This window comes from Coregonus lavaretus (genome assembly GCF_964263955.1).
Source record: "Coregonus lavaretus genome assembly, chromosome: 2".
NCBI classification, from domain to species: Eukaryota; Metazoa; Chordata; class Actinopteri; order Salmoniformes; family Salmonidae; genus Coregonus; species Coregonus lavaretus.
In genome coordinates, this window is record NC_139989.1 from 51,254,530 (window position 1) to 51,277,981 (window position 23,452).

Here is a 23,452-nt window from a genome sequence, read left to right on the forward strand (position 1 = left end):
ATAAATGTTAGTTATCCCAAGTGTTCATTAAGTCCTCATGACATTCATTCTCATAAGAAATCATATATACCCCAAACTCAGCCAAAACCTAAAAACTCCATAAAATTCACTGTGTGTGTGCTCCTCTAAGACCTATCACCCTTGACCTGCTGAAAACCCCCCATAATTGAAACAACAAGGCTTTATAAACATCATACTAGGTGTGTTGTTTTTTGTTTGAAAAACCCAATTTGAAAAATAACAACCACAAATATAGTTAGGCTCAACTTAATTTGGTAGCCCTCTCTTATGACCTAAATACTGCCTAACTGAGATGAGCTAATCTCTTTCTCCTGGTTATAATCTAAAGATGGTAGTACACACAAAACATGATACAGATATCCCCAGTCTTAACCCATCAATAATTGTTTGTATCAATCTAATTCCTCATAACTAATCTATAAAACCACTCAAAATTCCTCGAGTATACAATGATTATTTAATTGATTACCCTAACTCTGCTACATGTGATCTCATCTCAAATGATCCATTATCAATTATTTGTTCAACCCCCTAGGAAAATCTGTCTCCCCTTCTATTGTTCCTGTCCCCCCTGTAAATGTCATATTTGAGTTTTTAGCCAATACAATCACGGTTACATCAAATGTTCCCTCAGTTAATGGTATTTTCTTCCTAATATAACTTCCCTAAATATCATCCCCTGCCTTTACTCTACTGTCCTTCTATCATTACTGGATCAATGATAATAACTGTAATAACTATCAATAATAATTGTAATAACTATTTCACATTAAATTGTGTCTTTTTTCTGATAATGTTATAATTGTAGCCTATTCCATCACTTTAGTTTAAAATATAAGTTTATGTAACAAATCCATAACCCACCACAGGCTGGCGCTATTCCCCCATCTGCGATTCTCTCAAAGTAAATACTTTATTTTCTCACAACCAGCCACGTCATCACGCCACGTCATCACCCCCGTCTAGCCAGCCCTTCCGTCTCAAACACCCTAGTAGCAAAAATAAAACACACTCTCTAACAGCGTTCTGCATTTACCTCTATCATCGGGTTTAAGAACTAACGTAACAACCTTAACCATTCTCTATTGCTGTAGTAACGTCTTGTTTGGTTCAGTTTATTTATTACGGAGTGTCCATAATACTATAATAATACATAATCGAATTCCCCTCATGCATACAGATTTCACCTTATGCCATTTAAATGCAAAATAAACCATAATAGTTTAATGGAGCCCCCTATTGGCTCTCCCCTACCTATACATTTCTTCCATAACCACATTAGTTATGGTCCGATTAGCCATTAAACCTTATCACATGATCAAACAACGCCACAACCTTAAACTCATATGGGGCGGCAGGCAGCTTAGTGATCAATAGCGCCGCGCCAACAACCGAGAGGTCGCCGGTTCCAATCCCCGAGCCGACCAGGCGAAAAATCTGCCGATGTGCCCTCGAGCAAGGCACTCAACCCCAATCGCTCCTGCAAGTCGCTCTGGACAAGAGCGTCTGCCAAATCACCAAAAATGCAAATGTAAATATTCTCTACTTTCTCACCCATCTCATCCCTCGTCAGAAACCCACATGCACCTCTCAAATAATCACCCCGTGGTGTTCCCAGCCAACTCCCAGTCTCTCCTGGCTCCAAAAGCCACACTTTCGCTCTCTCCAGCCCCTCCCCTCGCAACTCTCTCTCCAGTGTTCGGTGGGAGAAGGCTCTTTTGAAGAGATGTTTTTCGTTTTAGTGTTCCCAATATTCTGCCGTTATTTAAAGTACTTTAGTCTATTTATTTAAATCGAATCATTCCCACCTAATTAGTTAAAGTTGGTGCATATTTATATTTCAACGATAAACCGAATTATTTCAGTCTAATTGTTTAACCAGTATTTTGCAGGGTCAAACATCAAACGTTAAATCAAATAATAAACCAAAAAGCCTCAACCCAAGCACCTAAAACCAGTATTATGCTATGTCAAACATCAAACATTAAATCAAATAATAAACCGAATTGCTTCAACACAACTATTCAAAACCAGTATTATGCTATGTCAAACATCAATAACAGGTTATACGGTTTTAAGCAACCACAAACCCAACAGTTATCCCCAAATTTATACAGTTTGGACAGGCACAGACGTCTTTGATTCCCAATTAGTTTTCTATCAAGGTATACAGGTTTATCATTCACACTCTCATGCATACGTCACCCCTGTCTTAAATAATTTTAAGTGTCTCATTTGAACCTAGTCATATCTAGTCTGAACTGATATGTGCCATAGCGTCGCACTGCCTATTTATTTAAAGTACCTCCTATGGGTGTCTTTTGTTAACGTTTGCACAATTTAAACTTTATTTCCTAATTGTAATTCTCATTATTTACTGTTTTAAAATATTGTTTGTATTCTCAGCCAAAATGGTACACAGTTATTACACAGTTAAACGTAGTATACAGTCATCACACTCACTCACAATACACAGTCATAATCCTATATAATATATAATATGCCATTTAGCAGACGCTTTTATCCAAAGCGACTTACAGTCATGCGTGCATACATTTTTGTGTGGTCCCGGGGATCGAACCCACTACCTTGGCGTTACAAGCGCCGTGCTCTACCAGCTGAGCTACAGAGGACCACGACTATCACAGTCATAAATGACACACTTACTTTAAGTCATTTAGCAGACGCTCGTATCCAGAGCGACTTACAGTTAGTGAGTGCATAATACTTTTTTTTTTCATACTGGCCCCCCATGGGAATGGAACCCACAACCCTGGCGTTGCAAACGCCATGCTCTACCAACTGAGCTACATCCCTGCCGGCCATTCCCTCCCCTACCCTGGACGACGCTTGGACAATTGTGCGCCGCCCCATGGGTCTCCCGGTCGCGGCCGGCTACGACAGAGCCTGGATTCTAACCAGGATCTCTAGTGGCACAGCTAACACTGCGATGCAGTGCCTTAGACCACTGCGCCACCTCTTTGAATGTCCATATTCAGTATTTTATTTCAAACCCAACTGTGCATTAATAAATATATCGTTCTGTCAGCGTCATTATGGTAGGCCTACACCACAGACACTATTATCTGACATGCACACCCACTTGCGTCCAGCCGAACTATGAGAGAGAGAGCTCAACATTGAGCAATACAAAGTTCAAGCTGCAGACTGTAGGGATAGAACGCTCACTGTCTAGGTAGAGGTTTGGGTGCTGCATTGTGACTGCCACTGACTAACCGGCCGCAGGTCAGGGCATACTGTTACCCTGTGACACAAAGTGGGCGCTATTTCTGAACTTGTAGAAGTTCCAGCTGGACCAAATTCAAGTCAGACTTCAGTAAATTAAAGGGACGGGTCAGCTGCACCATGATTAGCATACACACCTATCAGTCATACTCACAACTTCCGATTCTACACGGGCCCATTCTCTATGTAGAACTTACATTTACATTAGTCATTTAGCAGACGCTTTTATCCAGAGCGACTTACAGTCACTGCATACATTTTCATACTGGCCCCCCATGGGAAACGAATCCACAACCCTGGCGTTGCAAGCGCCATGCTCTACCAACTCAGCTACAGGGGACTACAATACCTGTGTCCTCTCTCTGTTGCTTTAGCAACAACATCGAAATGCGTGTAACCATGGGGCAAAACAGATGAGGTTGGCTTAGATTGTTAACATGTAAGCTATATTCCAATTTGTAAGTCGCTCTGGATAAGAGCGTCTGCTAAATGACGTAAATGTAAATGTATATTAAGTCTCCAATGTTTATTGAAATCAAATACATTTGCATAATAACCACTTATTGTTTCAAATATTTGTATCGACATGAAATCAGTCAAAACACCTCAAAACAAGACATGGTATCAATAACACGATGAAGCATGCTGAAAGCCACTTATGATTCCCCACATTGCAGTGTCATTCTTGCTAGCAATCTGGCCATCCAAAATCACAACAGGCTGATTTATGCCTCATGGAAGCGCGTACATCGTTTTCGTGACGTTGTCAGCCAACTCATCGATGTAGCTAGATGCTAAATAATTGTATTGTAAACACACACAATCTATTCACTTACTCCTGCAAATACAACAACCTTCTGTGTTTCCTGAGCTGCATCTTCAATTCCGTATGTCCATCTTCTATAAATTGGAAAAAATGTTAACTCAGCTATCCAGCAGTTTTTTCAACAGATAAAGTTAGCTAGCTAATTGAGATGACGTTACCAAAATTAGCTAACTCGTCATGTTAGCCATGTTAGCTAAGATCTTTATTAGTATTTTTTTGCATATTTGGACAGTACTTGATTAGACAGTAATTGGTATAGTTGATGAAATATATTTATCTACAAATGCCAACCATGTGAAATCTCACGTGCATGTGGTCATGCGCAGAATGAAATTGAACAAAACTGGGACCTTACTACTATTACAGGTGTAGGATCTTAATTTTAGCCAGTTTGCTACAGCAGGAAAATAATCCTGCAGCAACAGAAACTGTGAATTATTATGTGGATTATAATTAGCCTAATGGACAATTGTGTAGGGCTTGGTACATTTTTCGTAAGGGAAAATCAAGTTTGACATTTCAAAATGCAAATTACAAACTTCAGAAGTTGTACATTTCCAGCATTGCAGGAAAGTTCTCCTGCAACAGGGTGATCAAATTATGATCCTACTCCTGTACACTGCACTGATTTGGTAAATCTACTGCAGATTTTAATGAATTTGTAAGTACACACACACACACACCTCATATTCAGTTTACAAAGAGACAAAAACACAAAAGACAATGTCAAACACCCATTCCATTCCTTCTTCCTCTCTATCACAGATCTTCTGGCCTGCCTTTTGCACTTGACCAAATATAAACTTGATATTTCTTGGCAGACAGACAGGTTGCAATGGGGAGGAGTCTCACAGTTCTGTTCAGTCCAGGACAGGCTGAAGGACAAACAGACACAAAGGTGCAGAAAGAGAAAGGGACAAAGGATTGACCAACAAAATTAAAGGTGAGTTAAACTTTTTGGATAAAGGACAGTAAGTTTCTATAGATTTTATGGTATTTGTTTAATTTTTGCTTCCCATTTCAGATCACCAGTAATATCAACAGGCCTATGGCATGGCTTCTGTCTGTTGTTGTTTTTACTTTACTTTTCTTTTAATTTAGGTATTAAAAACCCAACATTTATAACATTTATTTTACTTAATTTGAAAATGACTAGGTTAGACATTTACTGTCAGTTAACATGTATTGTGAGCCATTCTCATGGGGTATCTCATCTTTGAAGGTTTATTGAGAGCTTTAGCTTGACCTACTTACTGTATGTGCCGTTGCTGGGGTAGAGGAGCCAGAATACAAACCTTTGACATAGATAATGTGTGGGCCTAGACCTGGATTTTTTCATCTTGTCTGTAGGGTGTAATAAATTACCTACAAATATAATAACACTTTTCTAAAAGGTCCTCTGTAGCTCAGCTGGTAGAGCATGGCGCTTGTAACGCCAAGGTAGTGGGTTCGATCCCCGGGACCACCCATACACAAAAAAATGTATGCACGCATGACTGTAAGTCGCTTTGGATAAAAGCGTCTGCTAAATGGCATATTATTATTAACAAATCTACACATCTGAACATAGCCTACTGTCTCTCTGTCTACACAAACATAGAAACAAATGCACAATTCTATTCTCTGTCCATTGGTTTACATTTACATTTTAGTCATTTAGCAGACGCTCTTATCCAGAGCAACTTACAGTTAGTGAATACATTTATTTATTTTTATACTGGCCCCCCGTGGGAATCGAACCCACAACCCTGGCGTTGCAAACGCCATGCTCTATCAACTGAGCTACATCCCTGCCGGCCATTCCCTCCCCTACCCTGGACGACGCTGGGCCAATTGTGCGCCGCCCATGAGTCTCCCGGTCGCAGCCGGCGGCAACAGAGCCTGGATTTGAACCAGGATCTCTAGTGGCACAGTCAGCACTGCGATGCAGTGCCTTAGACCACTGCGCCACTCAGGAGTATGTTTAAATGTTGTCTGTCTGTAGCCCACAGGAATGGCGTCTCCTGCATCGATGGTGGCCCGCAGGGTATTATCTGCTGCATCACACGCAGGCCATGAGGGAGGATCAGGTGTGTGTAGTGTACTGAACTCTTCTCATATTGTGTTATAGTCTCTCTCTGCCCTGCTGCCTGCACCTTTTGTGTTTAGTCAGGCTTCTGGGTTTAACATTAACAGAGGTTTGTGGAAAGTTGGCAGTCTTCCTCTTACATTCATGAAATGTTTGTGCTCTGCTGTATTTAGGCCTGTCAGGTGACTTACAAATGTATCATATTGTAATTGAGGTGCTTCTGCCCAGCATGTCAGAGCCTGAGACAAGGAACCAAGGCTGAGTCACTGAAATTTGGACTGGATCATCAGTGTTTTGGAGCTCCTCTGTTACTGAGTTATGCTGGTGTTCTGGTGTTCCCAAGCCTTGATAACTCAAGGTCAGATAGAACAGTTGAGTCTGATCTATCGGAACTGGTTTGAACTCCACAGCTAGGACCTGGAAGATCCTGTCGTTTGTGTTGGCCTTACCTGGTGTGGCCGTATGCATCGCCAACGCCTACATGAAGATGCAGCAGCACTCCCATGAACCCCCTGAGTTTGTGGCCTACTCACACCTTCGCATCCGCACCAAGGTGATACAGGAGGCACTCTCTCATAACCAACAGCCACATCCTCAGACTAGCTTCACTCACAGTTAATCATCTACATGTTAGGATTGGTAGTAGTAGTGGGATGTCTTTCTGAACATATGTCTAGTTTTATCCAATCTATCCTGAATGATGAAAACAACTGTTTCTCTGGTTCAGAAATGGCCCTGGGGTGATGGCAACCACTCGCTCTTCCACAACCCTCATGAAAATGCTCTTCCTGATGGTTATGAGGGCCCCCGCCACTAAGGAGACCTCTTGAGTGTCCATGCTGATCATCCACCTTCCCTGATTGCTACATGCTGAATAGCTCTAATGAACCTGGCATAATGCTACTGACCCAGGGGCCAATTAGCAACACTACTGACTGTGGTGCTCCCAGTCAGATATAAATAAAAAATACTTTCTACTGTATCACGCACACTGGGTGGCTTCTCATTTGTTTACCTCCAACTGTCTGATTGTATTATATGTGTAAGATGAAGAATGGAACTAGTATTTAAACATATAGTACAAGTATATTCCAGTTCTGAACACCAAACATACCTTGAGGACAAGACAGACCAACACAGACGTTGGCAGTGCGCAGTGGGTGTGGTCTTGCTATTGCCTCTGACCACAGAACATCGGCTGTCATTTTCTGTTCATTTCCTGACAATTCTACATGTTGAATCACCACCGTTCGTTGGAACACTGAGCAGGTGATCTACTGCGCATGGCTAACATTCGTGTTATTCGGTCTTGTCCTTTAGATACAGTATGCCTTTTTTCAGAAAGGACAAAAGAGAAACAGATGTCAAGGTTGACACAAAGACAACAGGATGTCTAAACAGATTTATTGAGGAGCATGGATTTACATGAGGCGAGTGAAAGCTAATCTCTGTGTCTGTTATCTTCACCTCGCAGCTACTCCTACAGTTCTCTTTTTACAGCATATACAACATGGCACCCAGTCCGACCCTGATTATTCCAGTCATCCAAGTCAATATAGGACAGCTCTGTTTACATTTCAAATTCAAACAGAAAATATTAAAAAAGTAAACATTAAATGCAACAAAAGTATTTAGCATATTACATTAAGCTAATATATTTTAATTATAATACAACTTAAATTTACAGTGCGCCATGTAGTAAAAACTAATTTCCCCATGATTCTATGTCTGAGAACCCATCCCTTTAAATGGCAGCATGACTCCTTTAAATATAAATGTACTATTCTGAAGAAAATAATTCAGAGTTCAATCAATTACTTTGTAAACACCAATATTGGAATAAAGGTTATTTGTTCGGAGACAAACAGATATTCTCAAGGAAGGAAGGCTAATCATGTTGTAAAGACTTAAGAAAATAAGACACATTTTCACAATGGCAAATGTTAATTTAAGTGTAATTGAAAGACAAACATGATCTTATACCATCCCTAATAATCCTCATATTTTATCCTCTGTCTCTCCTTTCTTTGCCTCCATCCACACCTAACACCCCTCTTTCCTCCTAGCCCTCCCCCTCTCAGCTCAGGGCCATGGTGGCCAGACTCACTAGGTCACGTTTCAGAGTCTCTGTACAGTCTGCCTCTCTGGCCAGTCTGCGCAGGCAGTCTGCAGCCAGGGAAGAATGGCGGGGCTGGGGGGAGCCCTGAGAGCCCAGCAGTAGGGACAGGCAGGCCCTGCCCAGTCCAGGGTAGCTGTACCGCTGGGAGAACCAATAAACCTGGGGTAGGAGGGTCCATCTACCAGGAACACCTTTAGAGTCCTGAGCAGAATCCACAACCTTCTGTGTGTTTGAAACACTCCGCAGTTTAGAACGTCTTTTGCAGCACTTTGATGCAGAACTTGATTTCAGCGGATTGACACAAGTCTCCAGTCCTGAGGTTGTCTTTGGTGCACCACTTCCCTTCTGGCCTGGTCCAGGGGCAGAGTGCCGTCCACCATCTGTCTGCTGACAGGGTTGGTGTCCAGAACCATGTAGTGACTCAGCCTGGCCTGCTGTCACTGTGGGGGCCAAGGAGTCTGTCTGGGCCTCAGAACCACTCAACTCTAGTCCAGATGTGCGGTTTGCCAGGCTCTCGTCAGCAGACTCTCCCTCTGACCCATATTGGTCCATGTTAGATGGAGGCTTTTTGCCAGTGTCTGCAATTCGACCAGCATTCTTGGCAGAACAGGACAGCAAAGACACACACAGATCCTCCACCTCCCTCTGCAACTCTGTCACCAAAAACCTACAGGCCCCCATCATCGTCTCAGCCAGGGGGGTCTTCTGGAAGCCCTGTGCCTCTGGTGAGGGTTCTTCTGCCCCGTCTCTCCAGACACCCAGTCCTTCAGAGGCCAAGGATCCCAAAACCTGACACTCTCCTCTGCCTTCTCTCTCCGTCTCATCCCCCTGTTCCTCTGCTGTCTCTCCATCCTTGTTTAGGCGACAGCCATGCAGATAGTGCAGTACAGGTAGCAGCATGCCTTGGCTCACGTCCCTGATGGGGATGGCCTCCCCTGTTCTCCCCTGAGCCTCTCCAAAGCCCCCCCTCAACAGGGCCCTGAAGTACTCTGACCCCACCACTTCGGTTCCCTCCGCCCCAGCCACTGCTTCCCTATTGGCTGACACCTGGCTCCCATCGTCCAGCAGGAAGAGGAGGTCAAAGGTTGAGTCATTGTAAGGACAGAGATTGACCAGACGAGGCTTTTTTAAGGGAGGGGGTGAAGCTTTACCGGTTTGTGAGACTGACAGGGTTTTGATAGGACTGAGTACCCTGCACCTTCTTTTAGCCAGTACTGTTTTGGGGCAACCCATCAGACTAGAGAGGCATCCAATCAGCAGGGAGAAATATAGAGAGTGGAGCTGGGGGGCGGAGACATGTTGCGGTGAGTTGAGACAATCTGAGAGGAGTCTTCGGCATTCACTGGTGTGATGATCTTCCTCTTCCTCGTCCTCATGACATCCAAGGGGCTCCAGAGCCAAGAGTAGACCACCGTTGTCCAGAAGAAGTTTCTTCAAGAGAACCTTGTTACTGTTAGGGAACACAAGTTGATGTTAGATTACAGTTGGTGTAAATTTCATAATGTTCCACCAGTGCCATTTCACACTGACACAAGAAAGTTTTACTTACCCATTTATTAGTGGTAGAGACAGGGCACAGTTCAGCTTGTCCGACTCCGAGCCTGACAGCATCACATGGCTCAGGACACCAGAACCAAATCCAGACTCACACTGAACGCGTAGATTACTAAGCAGAGCAAGACCTAAAGACATACGCACATGAAATTATACCCAAAACGTTACAGCAGCACCATTACACAAACTAAAAACAAAACTTTATGACCAAGTACAACAATGAAACTTACCAAGCTGTTTCACTTTGGCCTTGACCCTATCAGTCTGCCTCTCTCCATCTCCCCAACTCTCAGGGTCACTCCCTCTCTGGACCAGGTGGTGGCAGATCAGAGCCACTGAGCCAGTCCTGACCAGCGCCTGCAGGCAGTTGGGGTTGCAGCTCAGCCGGCACAGCATGCGGAAGCACCTGCCGCTGGGGTCCTGATGCTGGCTGAGGTAGAACAGTAGGCCAGAGATGATGCCTGAGTTGACCAGAGCAGCGCTGGGGTCCGTGGCGTGAGAGAAGCGTGAGAGCAGGAGCAGGATGGGAGACTCTGGGGCCCAAGGCTCAGGGTGGTAGGGGTGGTGGTAGGCCTGGTGTCGGGACACTGTGGGAGGGGTGTCGAGGGGCACCACACTGGAGCGAGTAGTTGAGGGGACACGTGGCCTTTTCCGTGGAGGGGAGGAGAACTTGGATGGAGAGACAGGAGTGAGGGGTGGCTTAGTGGGGGAAGGGAGAGAAGAGGTAGAGGAGCTGGGCTGGGCTTGGGGGGTGGAGGTAGAGGAGCTGGGCTGGGCTTTGGGGGTGGAGGTAGAGGAGCTGGGCTGGGCTTGGGGGTTGGCGGTAGAGGAGCTGGGCTGGGCTTGTGGGTTGGCGGTAGAGGAGCTGGGCTGGGCTTGTGGGTTGGCGGTAGAGGAGCTGGGCTGGGCTTGTGGGTTGGCGGTAGAGGAGCTGGGCTGGGCTTGGGGGTTGGCGGTAGAGGAGCTGGGCTGGGCTTGGGGGTTGGCGGTAGAGGAGCTGGGCTGGGCTTGTGGGTTGGCGGTAGAGGAGCTGGGCTGGGCTTTGGGGGTGGAGGTAGAGGAGCTGGGCTGGGCTTGGGGGTTGGCGGTAGAGGAGGGCAGAGGGACACAGGGAGACAGATCAGTGGTTTTTGAGGGAGATGACATGTGGACCTGAGCTAGAGAACTCGTTGAGGTAGAGGGGGTGGATTGACTCCGAGTCCCAGGTTTGGGTGCGGATAAGGGAGTGGAGGAAGGTAGTGAGCGGGTAGGAGATAAGCATTTTAAAGGGGAATGACAGTCAGAGGAAGAGGTTTGGGGAGAAGAAGAGGGGATATGAAGACTCCCCCAATCTCCCTCCGTGCCTCCAGGAGAGTCAAGAAGATCCCCCTCAGATGAGATCAATCCTTCAGACACCAACCAGGACCTGGAGGAGCAGCAATAGGACAGGTCAGATAACAATTTTTACAAAACTCAAATAAATCACAGGTGCACAAACCAAGAGGGGGGCAAAGGTGAGTCTGTTCACCTCACTCACCTCAGGCTAAGAAAGCTAGATGACCCAAGGACATGCTCCTTCCCCATCTCCTCTTTCCTGTTCCCCTCAGGGGGAGGGAAGTCAAATGAGTCGAAACATGATGTAGACAGCAGCTCTGAAGCAAACATGGTAGAGGTGAGGCTCACATCCATCTTCCCAGCAGATGGCTCCTCACCTTTAGCCAGCTCCACTAACCGAGCAACTAGCAGGGGGACTATTCCCAGTTCTTGTAACTGTTCCAGGGCAGCTTCGTCATAGACAAAGTCAACACAAGCCAGAATGACCAATCGGTCGAGGGGGTGGCTCCGATGGACACCCAGGAAGCCAATCAACACCTCCAGACCGCCGCTCTCCTTCACCTTGGCCCGGTTCACTGCCTCTTTGCAGCATAAGCAGAGAGCCTTGAGGAACACTCCAGACTTCAGGCCGTCCTTCTTGACCTCCTCCGTAAACTTCTGGATTACCCCCAGGGAACCCACCAGAGGACGTAAGCAGCCTTGAGTGCACATGTTGGCCAGGGTTTTCAACGCAAGCTCTTCAAAAGGTTTACCGGCCTCTCCCGAAGCCATGACACCTAGCTGAGCTAGAACCCCAGATCGGGACACCTCTCTAGCACACTCTACACCGCAGCCCCTGGTGAGCTCATGGAGGGTCCGGAGAGCTGCTCTCCTCAGCCCCAGAGGGTACTCCGGAGCAATGAGCGGGGAAAGAGCAGTCAGAGTACCCTGGGTGAGAAGTAAGAGGCGGTTTGAGGGGGTGTCTGCAAGGTAGAGGAGGGCACGGGCAGCCGACTGAGCACACTCAATTTTAGGGGAGGGGGCTTCCAGTGGGTCATCAGAGGGAGGGGATGGGGCGGATGAGAGAGAGACGCAGAGGAGCAGGAGTGGAACACCACCTGTATCGAAGACCGAAAAGCAATTATTTTTCAGGGACAAAATCTTATACTACAAAATAAAAAATACCATCAGAAAGTGACGTACTGACAGACACAGACAGCCAACAGACTCTTACCGGCAGAGTGGATGAGCGTTGAACTCTCTGGGTCCATGGCCAAGTTCCCCAAGGCCCGGGCTGCCCTGTTCTGGATCGTCTCCATGGCTACATTCTTCTTCAAAATACCCACTGAGAAAGGAAGAGCAAACTTACATTTCTGAAATTCTCACCATCATGTGAAATTAATGATTCAAACTTATTGTGATAGTCACTTACCCACAATAGATATTCCATCAAGCTTCCTAACCTTTAGAGGGGAGAAAACATTAAATATCATAATGTAAGTCACCACTGTCCAACTTTTCATACTAAACATGCATATTCAAGCAATGTGTAGCAGCCCTGATTTGTCCTACACCATTCTGTCTCACCTCGACTCGTGTCTGTCTCTCAGTGCAGCAGTTGGCCAGGATGCTGAGAGCCAGGTCCAGAGTCTTCCTGGAACACTCAGGGTGCTTGAGCAGGTCCAGGAGAGTGCGCAGTCCACCCTGGCCTCGGAATCGAGCTATCCCACTGCTTCCTCCTTTAATGTGCTGTGTGCGGATGGCCACCAGTGCTCGCCACTGCCCAGCTTTGACCCTCTTGTCCAGCTCTCTGTGTCCACTGGTGTCCGGCCCTGCCTTGCCTGGCTTGTGGTCATCGGCTGCTGCTCTCCCAGGTTTAGAGAGCTGTGACAGGCACCAGGTCAGTGAGGTCTCTGGGGAGGCCAAGGACACTTCTCTGGGGTTGCCTGCCCATGTCCCATGTTTCTGGCTCCCTGGCACTTGCTTTGACGCCATGATGCCACTAATTGCCTCCAACCCACCTGCTCTTCTGCTTATCCTCACTAACAAGTCACTTCAGACAGAAAGTGATGACATGGATGATGACAGGGGGAGACTGAGGGGCAGAAATGTGGATAGTTATTTTTGTGCATTTTACTTTTCAATTTTCTTAGGCTACATCATAAATGTATACAGTATTAAACATTGTTAACAAATTATCTCCTTAAATGTATTTTCATCTTAATCAATTTCCAAAGTTTGTCAAAAAATTCTGGAAATGAACAAATTATACTACAAATACCGGCATCACAAGTGGAAAAATTACCCTTTGACCCCACTTCTCAGCAATGTTGCCGGGAGTTGGAGTTTACAAACCTCTCGTCCACTCCCTAAAAAACAGGCCTCTGTATGTGACAAGGCCCAACAAATAATTACGGTGCGTTATGGTGCGAATACAAATGATATAAGCTATGTTTTTAGTCCCATCTCAAGAATAATAAAGTATTTGCAATGACTAATTATTCCCACCGACCTAATTCATTTAATCAAACGAAAAACAATCGTCTTAGCTAGCCGCTAACGCCATCTTTTAGCTGGACGATAAACAGGAGGCGGCCACGAAAAGGGGGGAGGGATGTGCGAAGGGGTGGGTCGTTCTATTTAATCACGGGCCATGTAGTCTCAGCTGTTTTACAACTACCAGAATTAAGCAATATTTCTCTATGAAGAATACATTTCCCTAAACATTTATAAATAACTCCTCGTTTCAAGCCATATCTAAAGCAACCAGGGATTGTTGTTAAGTAAGCAAAACAAATCTTGTTTAATTAGAACTGTAAAAACTACATTTTCCATATTGCTCTACGATGCAATGGCTACACTCAATGGGAGGTGCTGGAAACAAGTCTGGGGTTGTTGTTATAATCATCGTTTTAGTTGATGCGGGGGGGGAAAAAACATCGCATACCATAGCAGAGTTGTTAAATTATTCGATAGAATTGCTTGTCATATCCTACTTCAAACAAATGTGATTGTCACTGAGTAACACAATGGATGTTATTGAGACAGTTGTAACAGAGAGCGTTGAAGTAGATGAAACTCCAATGGTGTCCAGTTTGGATCCGGATAAATCGAAAGCAGGTCAGTGCATCTTGTCAGCAGACCGCATTCATCGTTATTTGCGAGGAGCTCGATGAGTTTGTGGTTGATCACTGATATTTATCAGAATCAATTTAATTGGCAGAATCAATTTAATTGGCTCTCAAAGTTTCTCAATAGGGAAAGTTTCTGTAAACACACGGGCTACGAGGAAAACACATGACAATTAAATAAACAAAATTTAACAAAACATGTCATTTATTTGTATATTGTTTATATATATATATATATATATATCAACTTCCCTTCTCCAGAGTTTGTATGGACTTTACAAGCCACATGGCAACTTGTCCAAACCCGCCTCGAAATGGACCAGGATTTTGACCAGCCAGTGTGCAAGAAAAAGAAACTGTGGGAGATGGTGGCTGAGAGAGTGACTGCCAAGCTAAGGGCAGCTGGGAGCACAGATGTCACAGTCAAGGCCTATGAGTGTGATCTGAAGTGGCGTAACATGCTGGCCACATATAGGAAAAATGCTGAGCGGTCCAAGAGACTAGGGGCCCAGAGTGTCCACTGGGAGTTTTTCAAGGCCATGCATGAGGTTCTGGGGAAGAGTCGGGAGGAGATCGAAGCACAGCGCCGGGCCAAACTCAACGGTACCAAGCTGGGCAAGGCTATTGCCAGCAAGCGGTTTACCCCCATCCTTCCTACACCCTCACTGACAGCTGCCGCCTTTGCTCCCAGGCCCCCCCAGGATGTCCTGCAGCTGTACATGGAGCTGCAGGAGAGGAAGATGAACATGTGGGCCCAGCAGAAGGCCCTGGAGGAGAGGAAGATCGAGGCCATCAATAATCTAGCCCGTGCCATCTCCAGTTTGTCTCAGAGTCAAAACAACAGTGTCCAGCTGCCAGAGTAGCAGTACAGCACACCAGACCAGAGCAAAGGAGTTCTTTGGATGTTGTGTGATAAATGGAAGCTTGTCCATAGCATGAAAGATTGCATCATGCAAATGTTTCTTAAGTGTTCAACCATTCAGTTACTTTGTGTTGTCATGATTTGTCATTGTATACGTTTTTATTACGCTGTAATAACACAATTTGACAAACAAAGGAGTTCATTGCAAAAACTCCCTGTAATACCTGTGAATGAGAAGAAGGCTACACAGGGCATATTGTACATAGATATGCCATAGGATACAAATAATCCTACATATGAATAAAATACAAGATATTGCTGTGACACTCTTCCTTTTAATAAAATATACAATATAAATGCTGTTTATCTCAATACAAACACAAAAATTATAAATCACTTTACGTACTTCCAGAATCCAACTCTTTGTACAGCAGATCTGCGATGGCTTCCCTTCTCCTCACACCCTCCTCATCACACTCCCCCTCTCCCTCTTGTGTCCCAGCTTCCCTCTCAACCTGTCCCTTGACCACTTCCCCCATGTCCAGAAATACATTGTGGAGTATGCAGGCAGTCAGGACAACTGCTTTGGCTCTCTCATAGTTCCCCATGTCCAAATACCTGAGCCTTTCGAATCTGGCTTTCAGGTCAGCCACAGCCTGATCCAGGAGGTAAAAATGGGCTTCCAGGGTCCTGTTGTAAAGATTTCCCCTGGGGCCACGACCCACTACGTACGGGGTCAATATCTGGGCAGAGGCTGGATATCCAACTCTAGCCACTAGGCAGGTCTCTGGGGGCATCATCTCAGGGAGCTGTTTGAGTTTGTCCCTCAGAGCACTGGCTCTGTCCAGGTCTGATCCCTTGCTGATTCTGCAGTGTATCAACCTGCCTGTATGGTTACAAACCAGCTCCAGGTTCAGCCAGGAGTCGGGATGGGCCTCCTTCTTTATCCTCTTTACCTCTGTCACCATGCTCTCCACATCCTGTTTGCCAATTGGCAGGCGGATGGGGATGCGGGTGTGCCCCAAGACTCCCAGGACCCTGGGGACACCCTTCTCTTCCAGGCCATTGGCTTTCCCCAGCAGGCTGGAGAGGGGGGGGAGGTTTTCAACAGCATCAATGCCTGGAGGAGAGAAGAACCAGAAACAAACATGGGTGATGGAGTAAATTGTGTGTAAATAGTTTGAAGATGCACATTTCAGGATATTGTAATCGGTTGGGACAATATACAAACGTTTTTGAGAAAGATAATTGTGGATGGATGAAATGGGGTCCATGCTGAACATTTTTGTATAACACTGTTGTAATTGATCCACACTTAACAGTCTACATACCAGTCGGCCATCTAATTTGTTGGTCCTCAAGTGTGTTCACACGCTCACAAAAGGAAAAGAAGATCCTATGGATGTTTCCTTTCTCCAGGCGGAAACTGGTAGACACAGAGCGATAGCTGAGGCGCTTGGAGAGGAGGGTGAGGGACAGGAGAACAGTGTGGGACAGGGATAAGCGGGCACGTCCTGCCATACGGCTCTGATTGTATCTTGAGTTTGAATTCTGGAGGAGATCTGTAATGTACTGAGAGATGAAAACAAACATAAATCAGATCTGTGCACAGCAAATGAAGCAAATGGTGTCATCTCAAATCTGCATTAGTGTGAGGATGGAAAAATTGATCAAGCCACAACAATTAAGAAAAGTAGGCCTATTGAAGGCTACCTGAACTGCAGCGTTTTCCTCAGCATCAGTTGACTGTTGAAATTCAGACTCCTCTTCTACATGAGAAAGTGTTGCAAGTTCTGTTGTTGACCGAATTTGGTTTTGCAGTTGAGGTTCTTCCACCAGCTGAGACAGTTGTAGGTAGATTGGTCCGGGCTGGGCCTGAACCTTTGCTAGGAGGTCAGCTTCCAGAATATCTTCCACAGCTTGGTCCAATCGCTGCTCCAGTTCATCTTGAGAAAGAGGCTCCCATTCACGCTGCATCATTTCGAGCACAGCTCGACCAGCCGACGCAACATAATTATTATCCATGCGTGTGCGTGGTGCTGAGCACAGTGGAAAAAGTTTGATAGAGGACCACCGAAACTGTATCCTAAATACCGTATTTACTGATGTTGTTTTGTTGATTCACTCCTTTAAATAGTTGATGGATAATGCCATGCTTGTTCTGAACTTGGTCGGCCAACACACTAAATTACAGGCTATCTAGCGATCTAAAATGTATTCAAGGTAACTTATTAACAGATACTGGTAACTAACTAGCTAGTAAGTTGGCTATTATTGCGTTATAGCTAACTAGCTTGCTAATCCACTATGTCCTACTCAGTTATTGTGTAGATTGCTAAAGTTACCTACTCGACACCTGAGATGCAAATAAATTACCTAGCTAAATATTTGTTCTGTCTAGCTAGCTAGCGCTCATCCATCCTGCTAAAAACAAAAATATATTCTTCTTCTTCTTTAAACTTTTATGGCAGGCTACACCTATTGGTGTATTGCCGCCATCTACTGTACAGGGTCGTCTTCTTTGATATTATTGCGGTACGAATACAAATGCTATAGGTGCATGCCGCCACCTACTGTTTTGGCTGTATCAGCCCAAATAATTAACAAAATAAAACAAAATAAACAAAACTCAATGTACTCCTTCATTCAATTCAACTGCCAACGCCCATCCCTACAGGCTCTGGGAAATATATTATTATTCTGCTGTAGCTAGCGTAATAGAGTAAAAAAAACTGCAAGACATCGCCCTCTTTTGGCGGTGGTACACTTTTTCATAAAATCCTGAACATTTCCTAATTTTACCGCTGAACGGATTTTATTTCACCAAATTAATGACAAAGTGAATGGCACAAAAGCATTTCACAGAAGAGTGCATTAACGAAAGCAATAACAATATACCACACGGGGGTGACAAAGATTTTTTTGTATGTCGAAAGGAATTTGTGGTTGTCCTGTTTTTAAAAGAGCATGTTGGCGAACAATTTCCATCTTAAAAGAGCATGACAACCATAACAAAGCCAGATTGTTGAATCTAATTGAGACAGTAATTTGTACCTTTATGCTTGTTTATCACGAAAGATGAGTGGACCACCGAAACGACAGACCACGGAAATATATGCTAAATACCATATTTACTGATGTTTTGTTGATTCACTCCTTTAAATAGTTGATGCAAAATGCCATGCTTGTTCAGAACTTGGTCAGCCAACACACACAAGTACAGGCTAGCTAGCCATCTACAATGTAACCAAGGTAATTTACTAACAAAGATACCGGTAACTAATAAATGGGCTATTATTGTGTTATAGCTAACTCGCTAATCCACTGTGTCCTCAACTGTGTAGATTAATGAAGTTACCTACCCGACCCTTGATGCAAATAAATTAGCTACATATTTTTGACTAGCTCTCATTCAGCCTGCTAAAACCACAAATATATTATTATCCTGCTGTAACTAGCGTAATAAAGTAAGCAAGTGCAAGAGATCGCCTCCTTTTGGCTGTAGTATAACACTACACTATCATAACATCCTGTAAATTTCCAATTTAACTGAACTGATTTTATTTCACCATATGAATGATGAATACCCAGTAAAGTGAATGGCACAAAAGCATTTCACAGAAGAGAGTGCATTAACAATATACCACACAGAAAATATGTTTTGTTTTTTATGTCAACTCAAGACAATTACAGGGTGTTGCTTGTATGATAAAGTCCTGTTTTTAAAAGAGCTTGTTGGTGAACCATTTCCATCATATCTTAAAAAGGGCATGACAACCACCCCAAAGTCAGATTGTTGAATCTAATTGAGACAGTTTACACCTATTTCAATTCAACACCAGTAATGTGTACCTTCATGCTTGTTTATCACAAAATATTAGTGATTCTTGTCTCTTTCCACTGAAGATTTCAAAACACAAAACTAAGGGTTCCATTTCCCCGTTGGCAAAATAAAATAAAGGGGGGGGGGGGGGGGATTTGGGAGGGGTAGGGGTGAAATTGGTACACAGTTTTGTACGGACAGAATCAGGAAAACAATACACACAGGAACTCCAGCGCAAAAGGTCAAAAGTAAAGAAACAAGCAAACAAAAACCAGATAGTGGGAAAGCTTAATCCCTTTACGCTGAAATAAAAACTTTACAGATTGTAAATCTTCACAACATTCTGTGTGCGTGTCCGTCCGTGTGTAAGTACATGTGTTCTGCTATACATTTTATAATGTCCTGGCATCAACATCTTTGTGTGTTTATTTCAGATCCATTCATGCGCATGTTATCTAGATAAGCTACTAACAAACTCACAAACCCTTTGTTGCTCCACATACAACCACACCAAGGAGTCATTAAAAATGCTAAATTGTAATAATAATAATATTGAATAAAGAAACAAACAAATGCAATCAGCAAGAGGGCATTCAAAAAATGTAATAGCCACTCCCTTCTCAAATCCCCACCAAGCCAAAACACACAAACACCCTCCCCAAAAACAACCCAAACCAGAATTGTATGAATTAAATTAGGAGGTATGATACATTTTAGTTTTTTTTCCAACCCCCTTAATAACAGTGGCCTGACAAATCAGAAATTTTTGTTGAGGGATCTTGTAAGTTAATCTAAACATGCGTGAGCCTAGTTCAGGAATAACATGAAAATACTCCCCTCTGTGTGTGAGGGAATTCATGTTCTTCCTGCAAAGTTAAAGATCTCACAGGTACACTCGCATGTTACCCTACAGCAGTCTGTAAAGCCCACCTACCTAATCCAAAGCACCACTTCCCCGATCCCCCCCATGTCCCTCCCTCCCTCCCTGCTTCCTTCACTGCACGGCCTGCTCATTGGTTGTGCTGCCAGAGTCCTGAGGCTTCATGACGTCAGGGAGCTCTGGGGGGCTGGAGAAGGGCTCAACCCTCAGCTGCTCAAATGCATCATCTGAAAGAGAGGGAGAGATTTGTTTGATAAGGAGAGAGTGAAGAGTATCAAAGTGAAACAGAGGAAGCAAGAGGCATTATTAGAGGGAGAAACTTAGGGGTGCAAGGAAGTTACAATGTGTTTCTGTTACACTATCACACAACAAACTTTTTTTTTTTTCTTCCCCACAGCCATTCTGACGGACAGATACAGCTCAACATCTGAATATAACAGAGTGAAAGTTTTGAAACACGGGACAGATACTACGTGACAGAAACATGAATACTCACCCCCGAGACGGAAAGCTAATCCAACAGTCCCTGGGGCCTGAGGTCTGGCTGTCTGGTTTGTGAAGCCACAGTCTCCAAGAGTCTTACTATCCTCCAGCAACATGTCATCCTGACACAAGAGAGATGTCAGAACAGAGGGTAGATATGTAATAACACCATCATGAATGCACATACAGTTCACCATTTAATCCATGCCCACAACTAATATATATATATATACACACATCACAAATGAGGGCAGTAGAGAAATAACAAAAAGAGAAGAACAGACTTTGGGGGATAGTTTTGGTTTAATAAATCAACTTCCTCCTAGACTGGGGGAATTTCTATATCAGAAGGGGGGGAAATTACATTTTTAATATTTAAAAAAAATAATAGAATAAATGACTTTAATTGGCCTGATCTTACTCCCCCACTTTGTAGCTGTCCTCCACAAGGGGTATGCACTGTATATACCTTGTAGAGCCTCTGTTCCTCCGGTGCCCTCTTTAGAATACCCTCCACTATGCGCTTCAGCTCGTAGACCGTAGTGGACTCTTTGGCATCAGTGAAGATGGTCGTCTTGTGACGCCGGATCATCAGAAACACATCCTAAGACAACAGCAAGTTAAGGGGATAAGACATAATAAAAATAAGAGTTTCCCAAACTTTTAGTACCAGGGACCACTATGCCGTTGCTCTCTGTTTGCTAGCTAACTAACAGACCAGTGTCAGTGAACAATAAGAAACACTGGAATAGGACTGATAAACATTGTCTAGTAGTCAATGGCCTGTGATTTGTATATGTGGAAGCCTTTCTTGAACCAATGTAACTGTTAGATGTTAAAAAATCTCAGTAGAGGGGAAAACCTTTGGATAAAAGCGTCTGCTAAATGGCATATTATTATTATTATAAAACCGCAGCCAAATCGGCCACCATAGGCTCCTGCCGGGTGGCAGCTGTGAAAGCAACATATGCTCATTCATCATTAGAAGTGCTAGAGACATCTCTCTAATTAAAGGCCTCAGGCCTGGGCCGGCCCCCAATAATGTCGACAACATGTAGGGATTGAGAATAGTGGGTAAAGTACAGTTTTATTAAAGTAAGGGAGTAAATTTGGGGCTAAGGTTGGGGGATCATGGAAAGTCAATTGGTGAAGACCGCACCACCAACTGTAAATCCCAGTTCCACCCATGTTTGAAAAGACAGCGACGAGATGTTGGAACTAGCCTTCAACCTGAAGAGGAAAATGCTACATTTCTGTTGACTGACAAAATGACAAACTGTTTGACGGTTTTGACTATAAGCTGATTTTACCTAAACTTGCCACAAGTTTGACTGGTTAACGGTATGTCTTACATTTACGTCATTTAGCAGACGCTCTTATCCAGAGCGATTTACAAATCTTCCGAAGTTAGTCGCTAGCTAACTACATATCGATGCTAGTTAGCTACCAAGCTGGCAACTGTATAACGTTAGTTTGCAACTAGTTAAATATCAAATGGAATGTTTGGGTAGCTAGCTAGCTAGTCAGCAAAAAATAGCCAGTTAATATTTAATTACTTGTTCAGTTAGCTAACTAACAGTAGTAGATGCCAGCCAACGTTAGCTAGCTAGCCCATTCACTCAATGCTTCACTGACGTGTGGTAATGTACGTTCACTTGCCAACAAGCTAATAGCTAGCCATCTGGGCAGTAGCTACCTAGTTAGCTAACGTAACCTAGTTTCTATGGATATTGCAAGTGTGTTCGAGTGTCACCAAGGCTAGATAACTAGCGAAATGAGAGATCTAGCCTAAGTTAGCTAGTTTCCTTTCTTTTTAACAAGTCCGACAGTGAACGTTTATCTAGAATTTGCTCGTCTAGTTGGACTAAAACAAAACGCTGATTGCAGTTAAGCAGCTACTGTAGCCTTGTTGACTTGCTAGTTACCGTTAGCCTAATATCCTGCGAAACAAAGGGGTCCATGTCAAGCGTTTCCCAACCATATGTCTTAATGGATGGAATTAACGGTTTCTACATGTCAACATTTACTTTACCAAAGTAGCAAAAAGCCATAAGGATGTCTAGTCACAGTTATAAAATATATTATTTTTCTCTTCCTCACTCACCATTTCTCTCGGTCGGTTGCGCCTCCGCTATCCCACGCTGCACTGCGAGAATCACAAAACGCTCTAATCCAAAAGCTGTGTATAATACCAGAGATACTTTTGATGAGATAGGAAACTGCATTGAAATCGTATTTACGCGCATTGTGTACGTTGTCTATGCTATGTCAATGGACCGCGCGGTGCCTTCTGGACGATTCTTGGACAAGGAGAGCTCTCCTTCAAGGAGTCAATTGGCCGCTAGCTCAAAAACTCAACATTAGCATGCATTTTGTCAACAAAAAGTACAACATTACAAATCTCTTCCGAGATGTGAGATAATTAACTTGCTATATGTAATATTGTATAGCTTTGGAATCGTGACATTACGTTCTTTGGAGGAAAAAAGGCACGTTTCTCTACTCATACCCTGACTTTGAGAAGGGATTGCGTGACGATTCTCTTAGCAACAGCGTGACGCAGCATGACAACGTGAACGCGATTGGTCAACAGTCAGCTGATTGGGTCGTTACGCGTGCCTCCATTCATTGATCAATAGGATTCCTATCTCCTTTCTCTAATATCTCTGATCATACCCATACCTCAGTGGCGTGTATTCAGAGAACTAGTAATGGCGTCTTTTTGTAGGCACTAACTCCACAGCCAGAAGGGGTAACCATCTTTGCTAACCACGCCATGGTTCGTTAGCCAAAGCCTATGGGGAAATTAATGGCGAATTTTGAGGGATTTTGAATAAACACCGAAAATAAGGTCTGTGGTAAACACAGGTTTAGGAGATCTTATACGTTTTGTTCTATGAGATAATCTTAATCGGTTTACGTCACTTTCTGTAAATTTGTAAGCATTTATGTAATAAAAAAAAGCACAAAGTTTCAAAATTCATAATGGTCCTGTTAACTGACTGATATTATCTCGTAGAACAAAATATATAAGACCTAAGACCTTATTTTCGGCATTTATTCGAAAACCCTATTCTTTCCCAACCCCTATTCTTTCCCAACAAGTGGTAACTCATTCCCGGTTTTAGGACTACAAACTGGCGAGC

The 23,452-nt window shown here is 44.0% G+C and overlaps 5 protein-coding genes across 5 annotated transcripts; 2 read left to right on the top strand and 3 right to left on the bottom strand.

The window, feature by feature from the left end:
* Positions 1–4,927: 4,927 nt before the first annotated feature.
* Positions 4,928–7,143, top strand: cox6a2 (cytochrome c oxidase subunit 6A2). The gene is made up of 4 exons (XM_084186805.1): positions 4,928–5,036; positions 6,078–6,162; positions 6,572–6,714; positions 6,889–7,143. The coding sequence occupies exons 2-4, from the start codon at positions 6,087–6,089 to the stop codon at positions 6,976–6,978; spliced, it is 309 nt and encodes a 102-aa protein (XP_084042931.1). The 5' UTR covers positions 4,928–5,036; positions 6,078–6,086; the 3' UTR covers positions 6,979–7,143.
* On the bottom strand, positions 6,957–13,701 carry armc5 (armadillo repeat containing 5). The gene is made up of 8 exons (XM_084186466.1): positions 13,433–13,701; positions 12,715–13,222; positions 12,560–12,590; positions 12,362–12,472; positions 11,351–12,245; positions 10,065–11,239; positions 9,830–9,962; positions 6,957–9,730 (listed from the first exon to the last, which is right to left on the bottom strand). Exons 2-8 carry the CDS (start codon positions 13,120–13,122, stop codon positions 8,239–8,241), a joined length of 4,245 nt encoding a protein of 1,414 aa, XP_084042592.1. The 5' UTR covers positions 13,123–13,222; positions 13,433–13,701; the 3' UTR covers positions 6,957–8,238.
* A 335-nt stretch (positions 13,702–14,036) lies between these two features.
* On the top strand, positions 14,037–15,121 carry LOC311149593 (uncharacterized protein; the record flags this gene model as incomplete). The annotated part of the gene is made up of 2 exons (XM_084186767.1): positions 14,037–14,247; positions 14,520–15,121. Exons 1-2 carry the CDS (start codon positions 14,157–14,159, stop codon positions 15,119–15,121), a joined length of 693 nt encoding a protein of 230 aa, XP_084042893.1. The 5' UTR covers positions 14,037–14,156.
* A 142-nt stretch (positions 15,122–15,263) lies between these two features.
* LOC311149499 (putative nuclease HARBI1) lies at positions 15,264–17,628 on the bottom strand. The gene is made up of 3 exons (XM_084186687.1): positions 16,834–17,628; positions 16,452–16,692; positions 15,264–16,240 (listed from the first exon to the last, which is right to left on the bottom strand). Exons 1-3 carry the CDS (start codon positions 17,143–17,145, stop codon positions 15,519–15,521), a joined length of 1,275 nt encoding a protein of 424 aa, XP_084042813.1. The 5' UTR covers positions 17,146–17,628; the 3' UTR covers positions 15,264–15,518.
* Positions 17,629–18,775: 1,147 nt separating this feature from the next.
* Positions 18,776–22,665, bottom strand: elob (elongin B). The gene is made up of 4 exons (XM_084186795.1): positions 22,411–22,665; positions 20,776–20,910; positions 20,320–20,428; positions 18,776–20,050 (listed from the first exon to the last, which is right to left on the bottom strand). The coding sequence occupies exons 1-4, from the start codon at positions 22,411–22,413 to the stop codon at positions 19,938–19,940; spliced, it is 360 nt and encodes a 119-aa protein (XP_084042921.1). The 5' UTR covers positions 22,414–22,665; the 3' UTR covers positions 18,776–19,937.
* Between the last annotated feature and the right edge of the window lie 787 nt (positions 22,666–23,452).

Bases quoted from the DNA above. Each gene is read 5' to 3' on its own strand.
- cox6a2 (XM_084186805.1), top strand. From the start codon at position 6,087: ATGGCGTCTCCTGCATCGATGGTGGCCCGCAGGGTATTATCTGCTGCA. The intron at 6,163-6,571 runs GTGTGTGTAGTG...TGAACTCCACAG, and splicing joins AGGCCATGAGGGAGGATCAG to CTAGGACCTGGAAGATCCTG. The intron at 6,715-6,888 runs GTGATACAGGAG...TCTCTGGTTCAG, and splicing joins ACCTTCGCATCCGCACCAAG to AAATGGCCCTGGGGTGATGG.
- armc5 (XM_084186466.1), bottom strand. From the start codon at position 13,122: ATGGCGTCAAAGCAAGTGCCAGGGAGCCAGAAACATGGGACATGGGCA. The intron at 12,473-12,559 runs GTAAGTGACTAT...TTCCTTTCTCAG, and splicing joins TGATGGAATATCTATTGTGG to TGGGTATTTTGAAGAAGAAT. The intron at 9,731-9,829 runs GTAAGTAAAACT...GTTCCCTAACAG, and splicing joins TCTCTACCACTAATAAATGG to TAACAAGGTTCTCTTGAAGA.
- LOC311149499 (XM_084186687.1), bottom strand. From the start codon at position 17,145: ATGGATAATAATTATGTTGCGTCGGCTGGTCGAGCTGTGCTCGAAATG. The intron at 16,693-16,833 runs GTAGCCTTCAAT...TTCATCTCTCAG, and splicing joins AGGAAAACGCTGCAGTTCAG to TACATTACAGATCTCCTCCA. The intron at 16,241-16,451 runs GTATGTAGACTG...TCTCTCCTCCAG, and splicing joins ACAAATTAGATGGCCGACTG to GCATTGATGCTGTTGAAAAC.
- elob (XM_084186795.1), bottom strand. The intron at 20,429-20,775 runs GTATATACAGTG...CTCTTGTGTCAG, and splicing joins AGGAACAGAGGCTCTACAAG to GATGACATGTTGCTGGAGGA. The intron at 20,051-20,319 runs GTGAGTATTCAT...CCTCTCTTTCAG, and splicing joins ATTAGCTTTCCGTCTCGGGG to ATGATGCATTTGAGCAGCTG.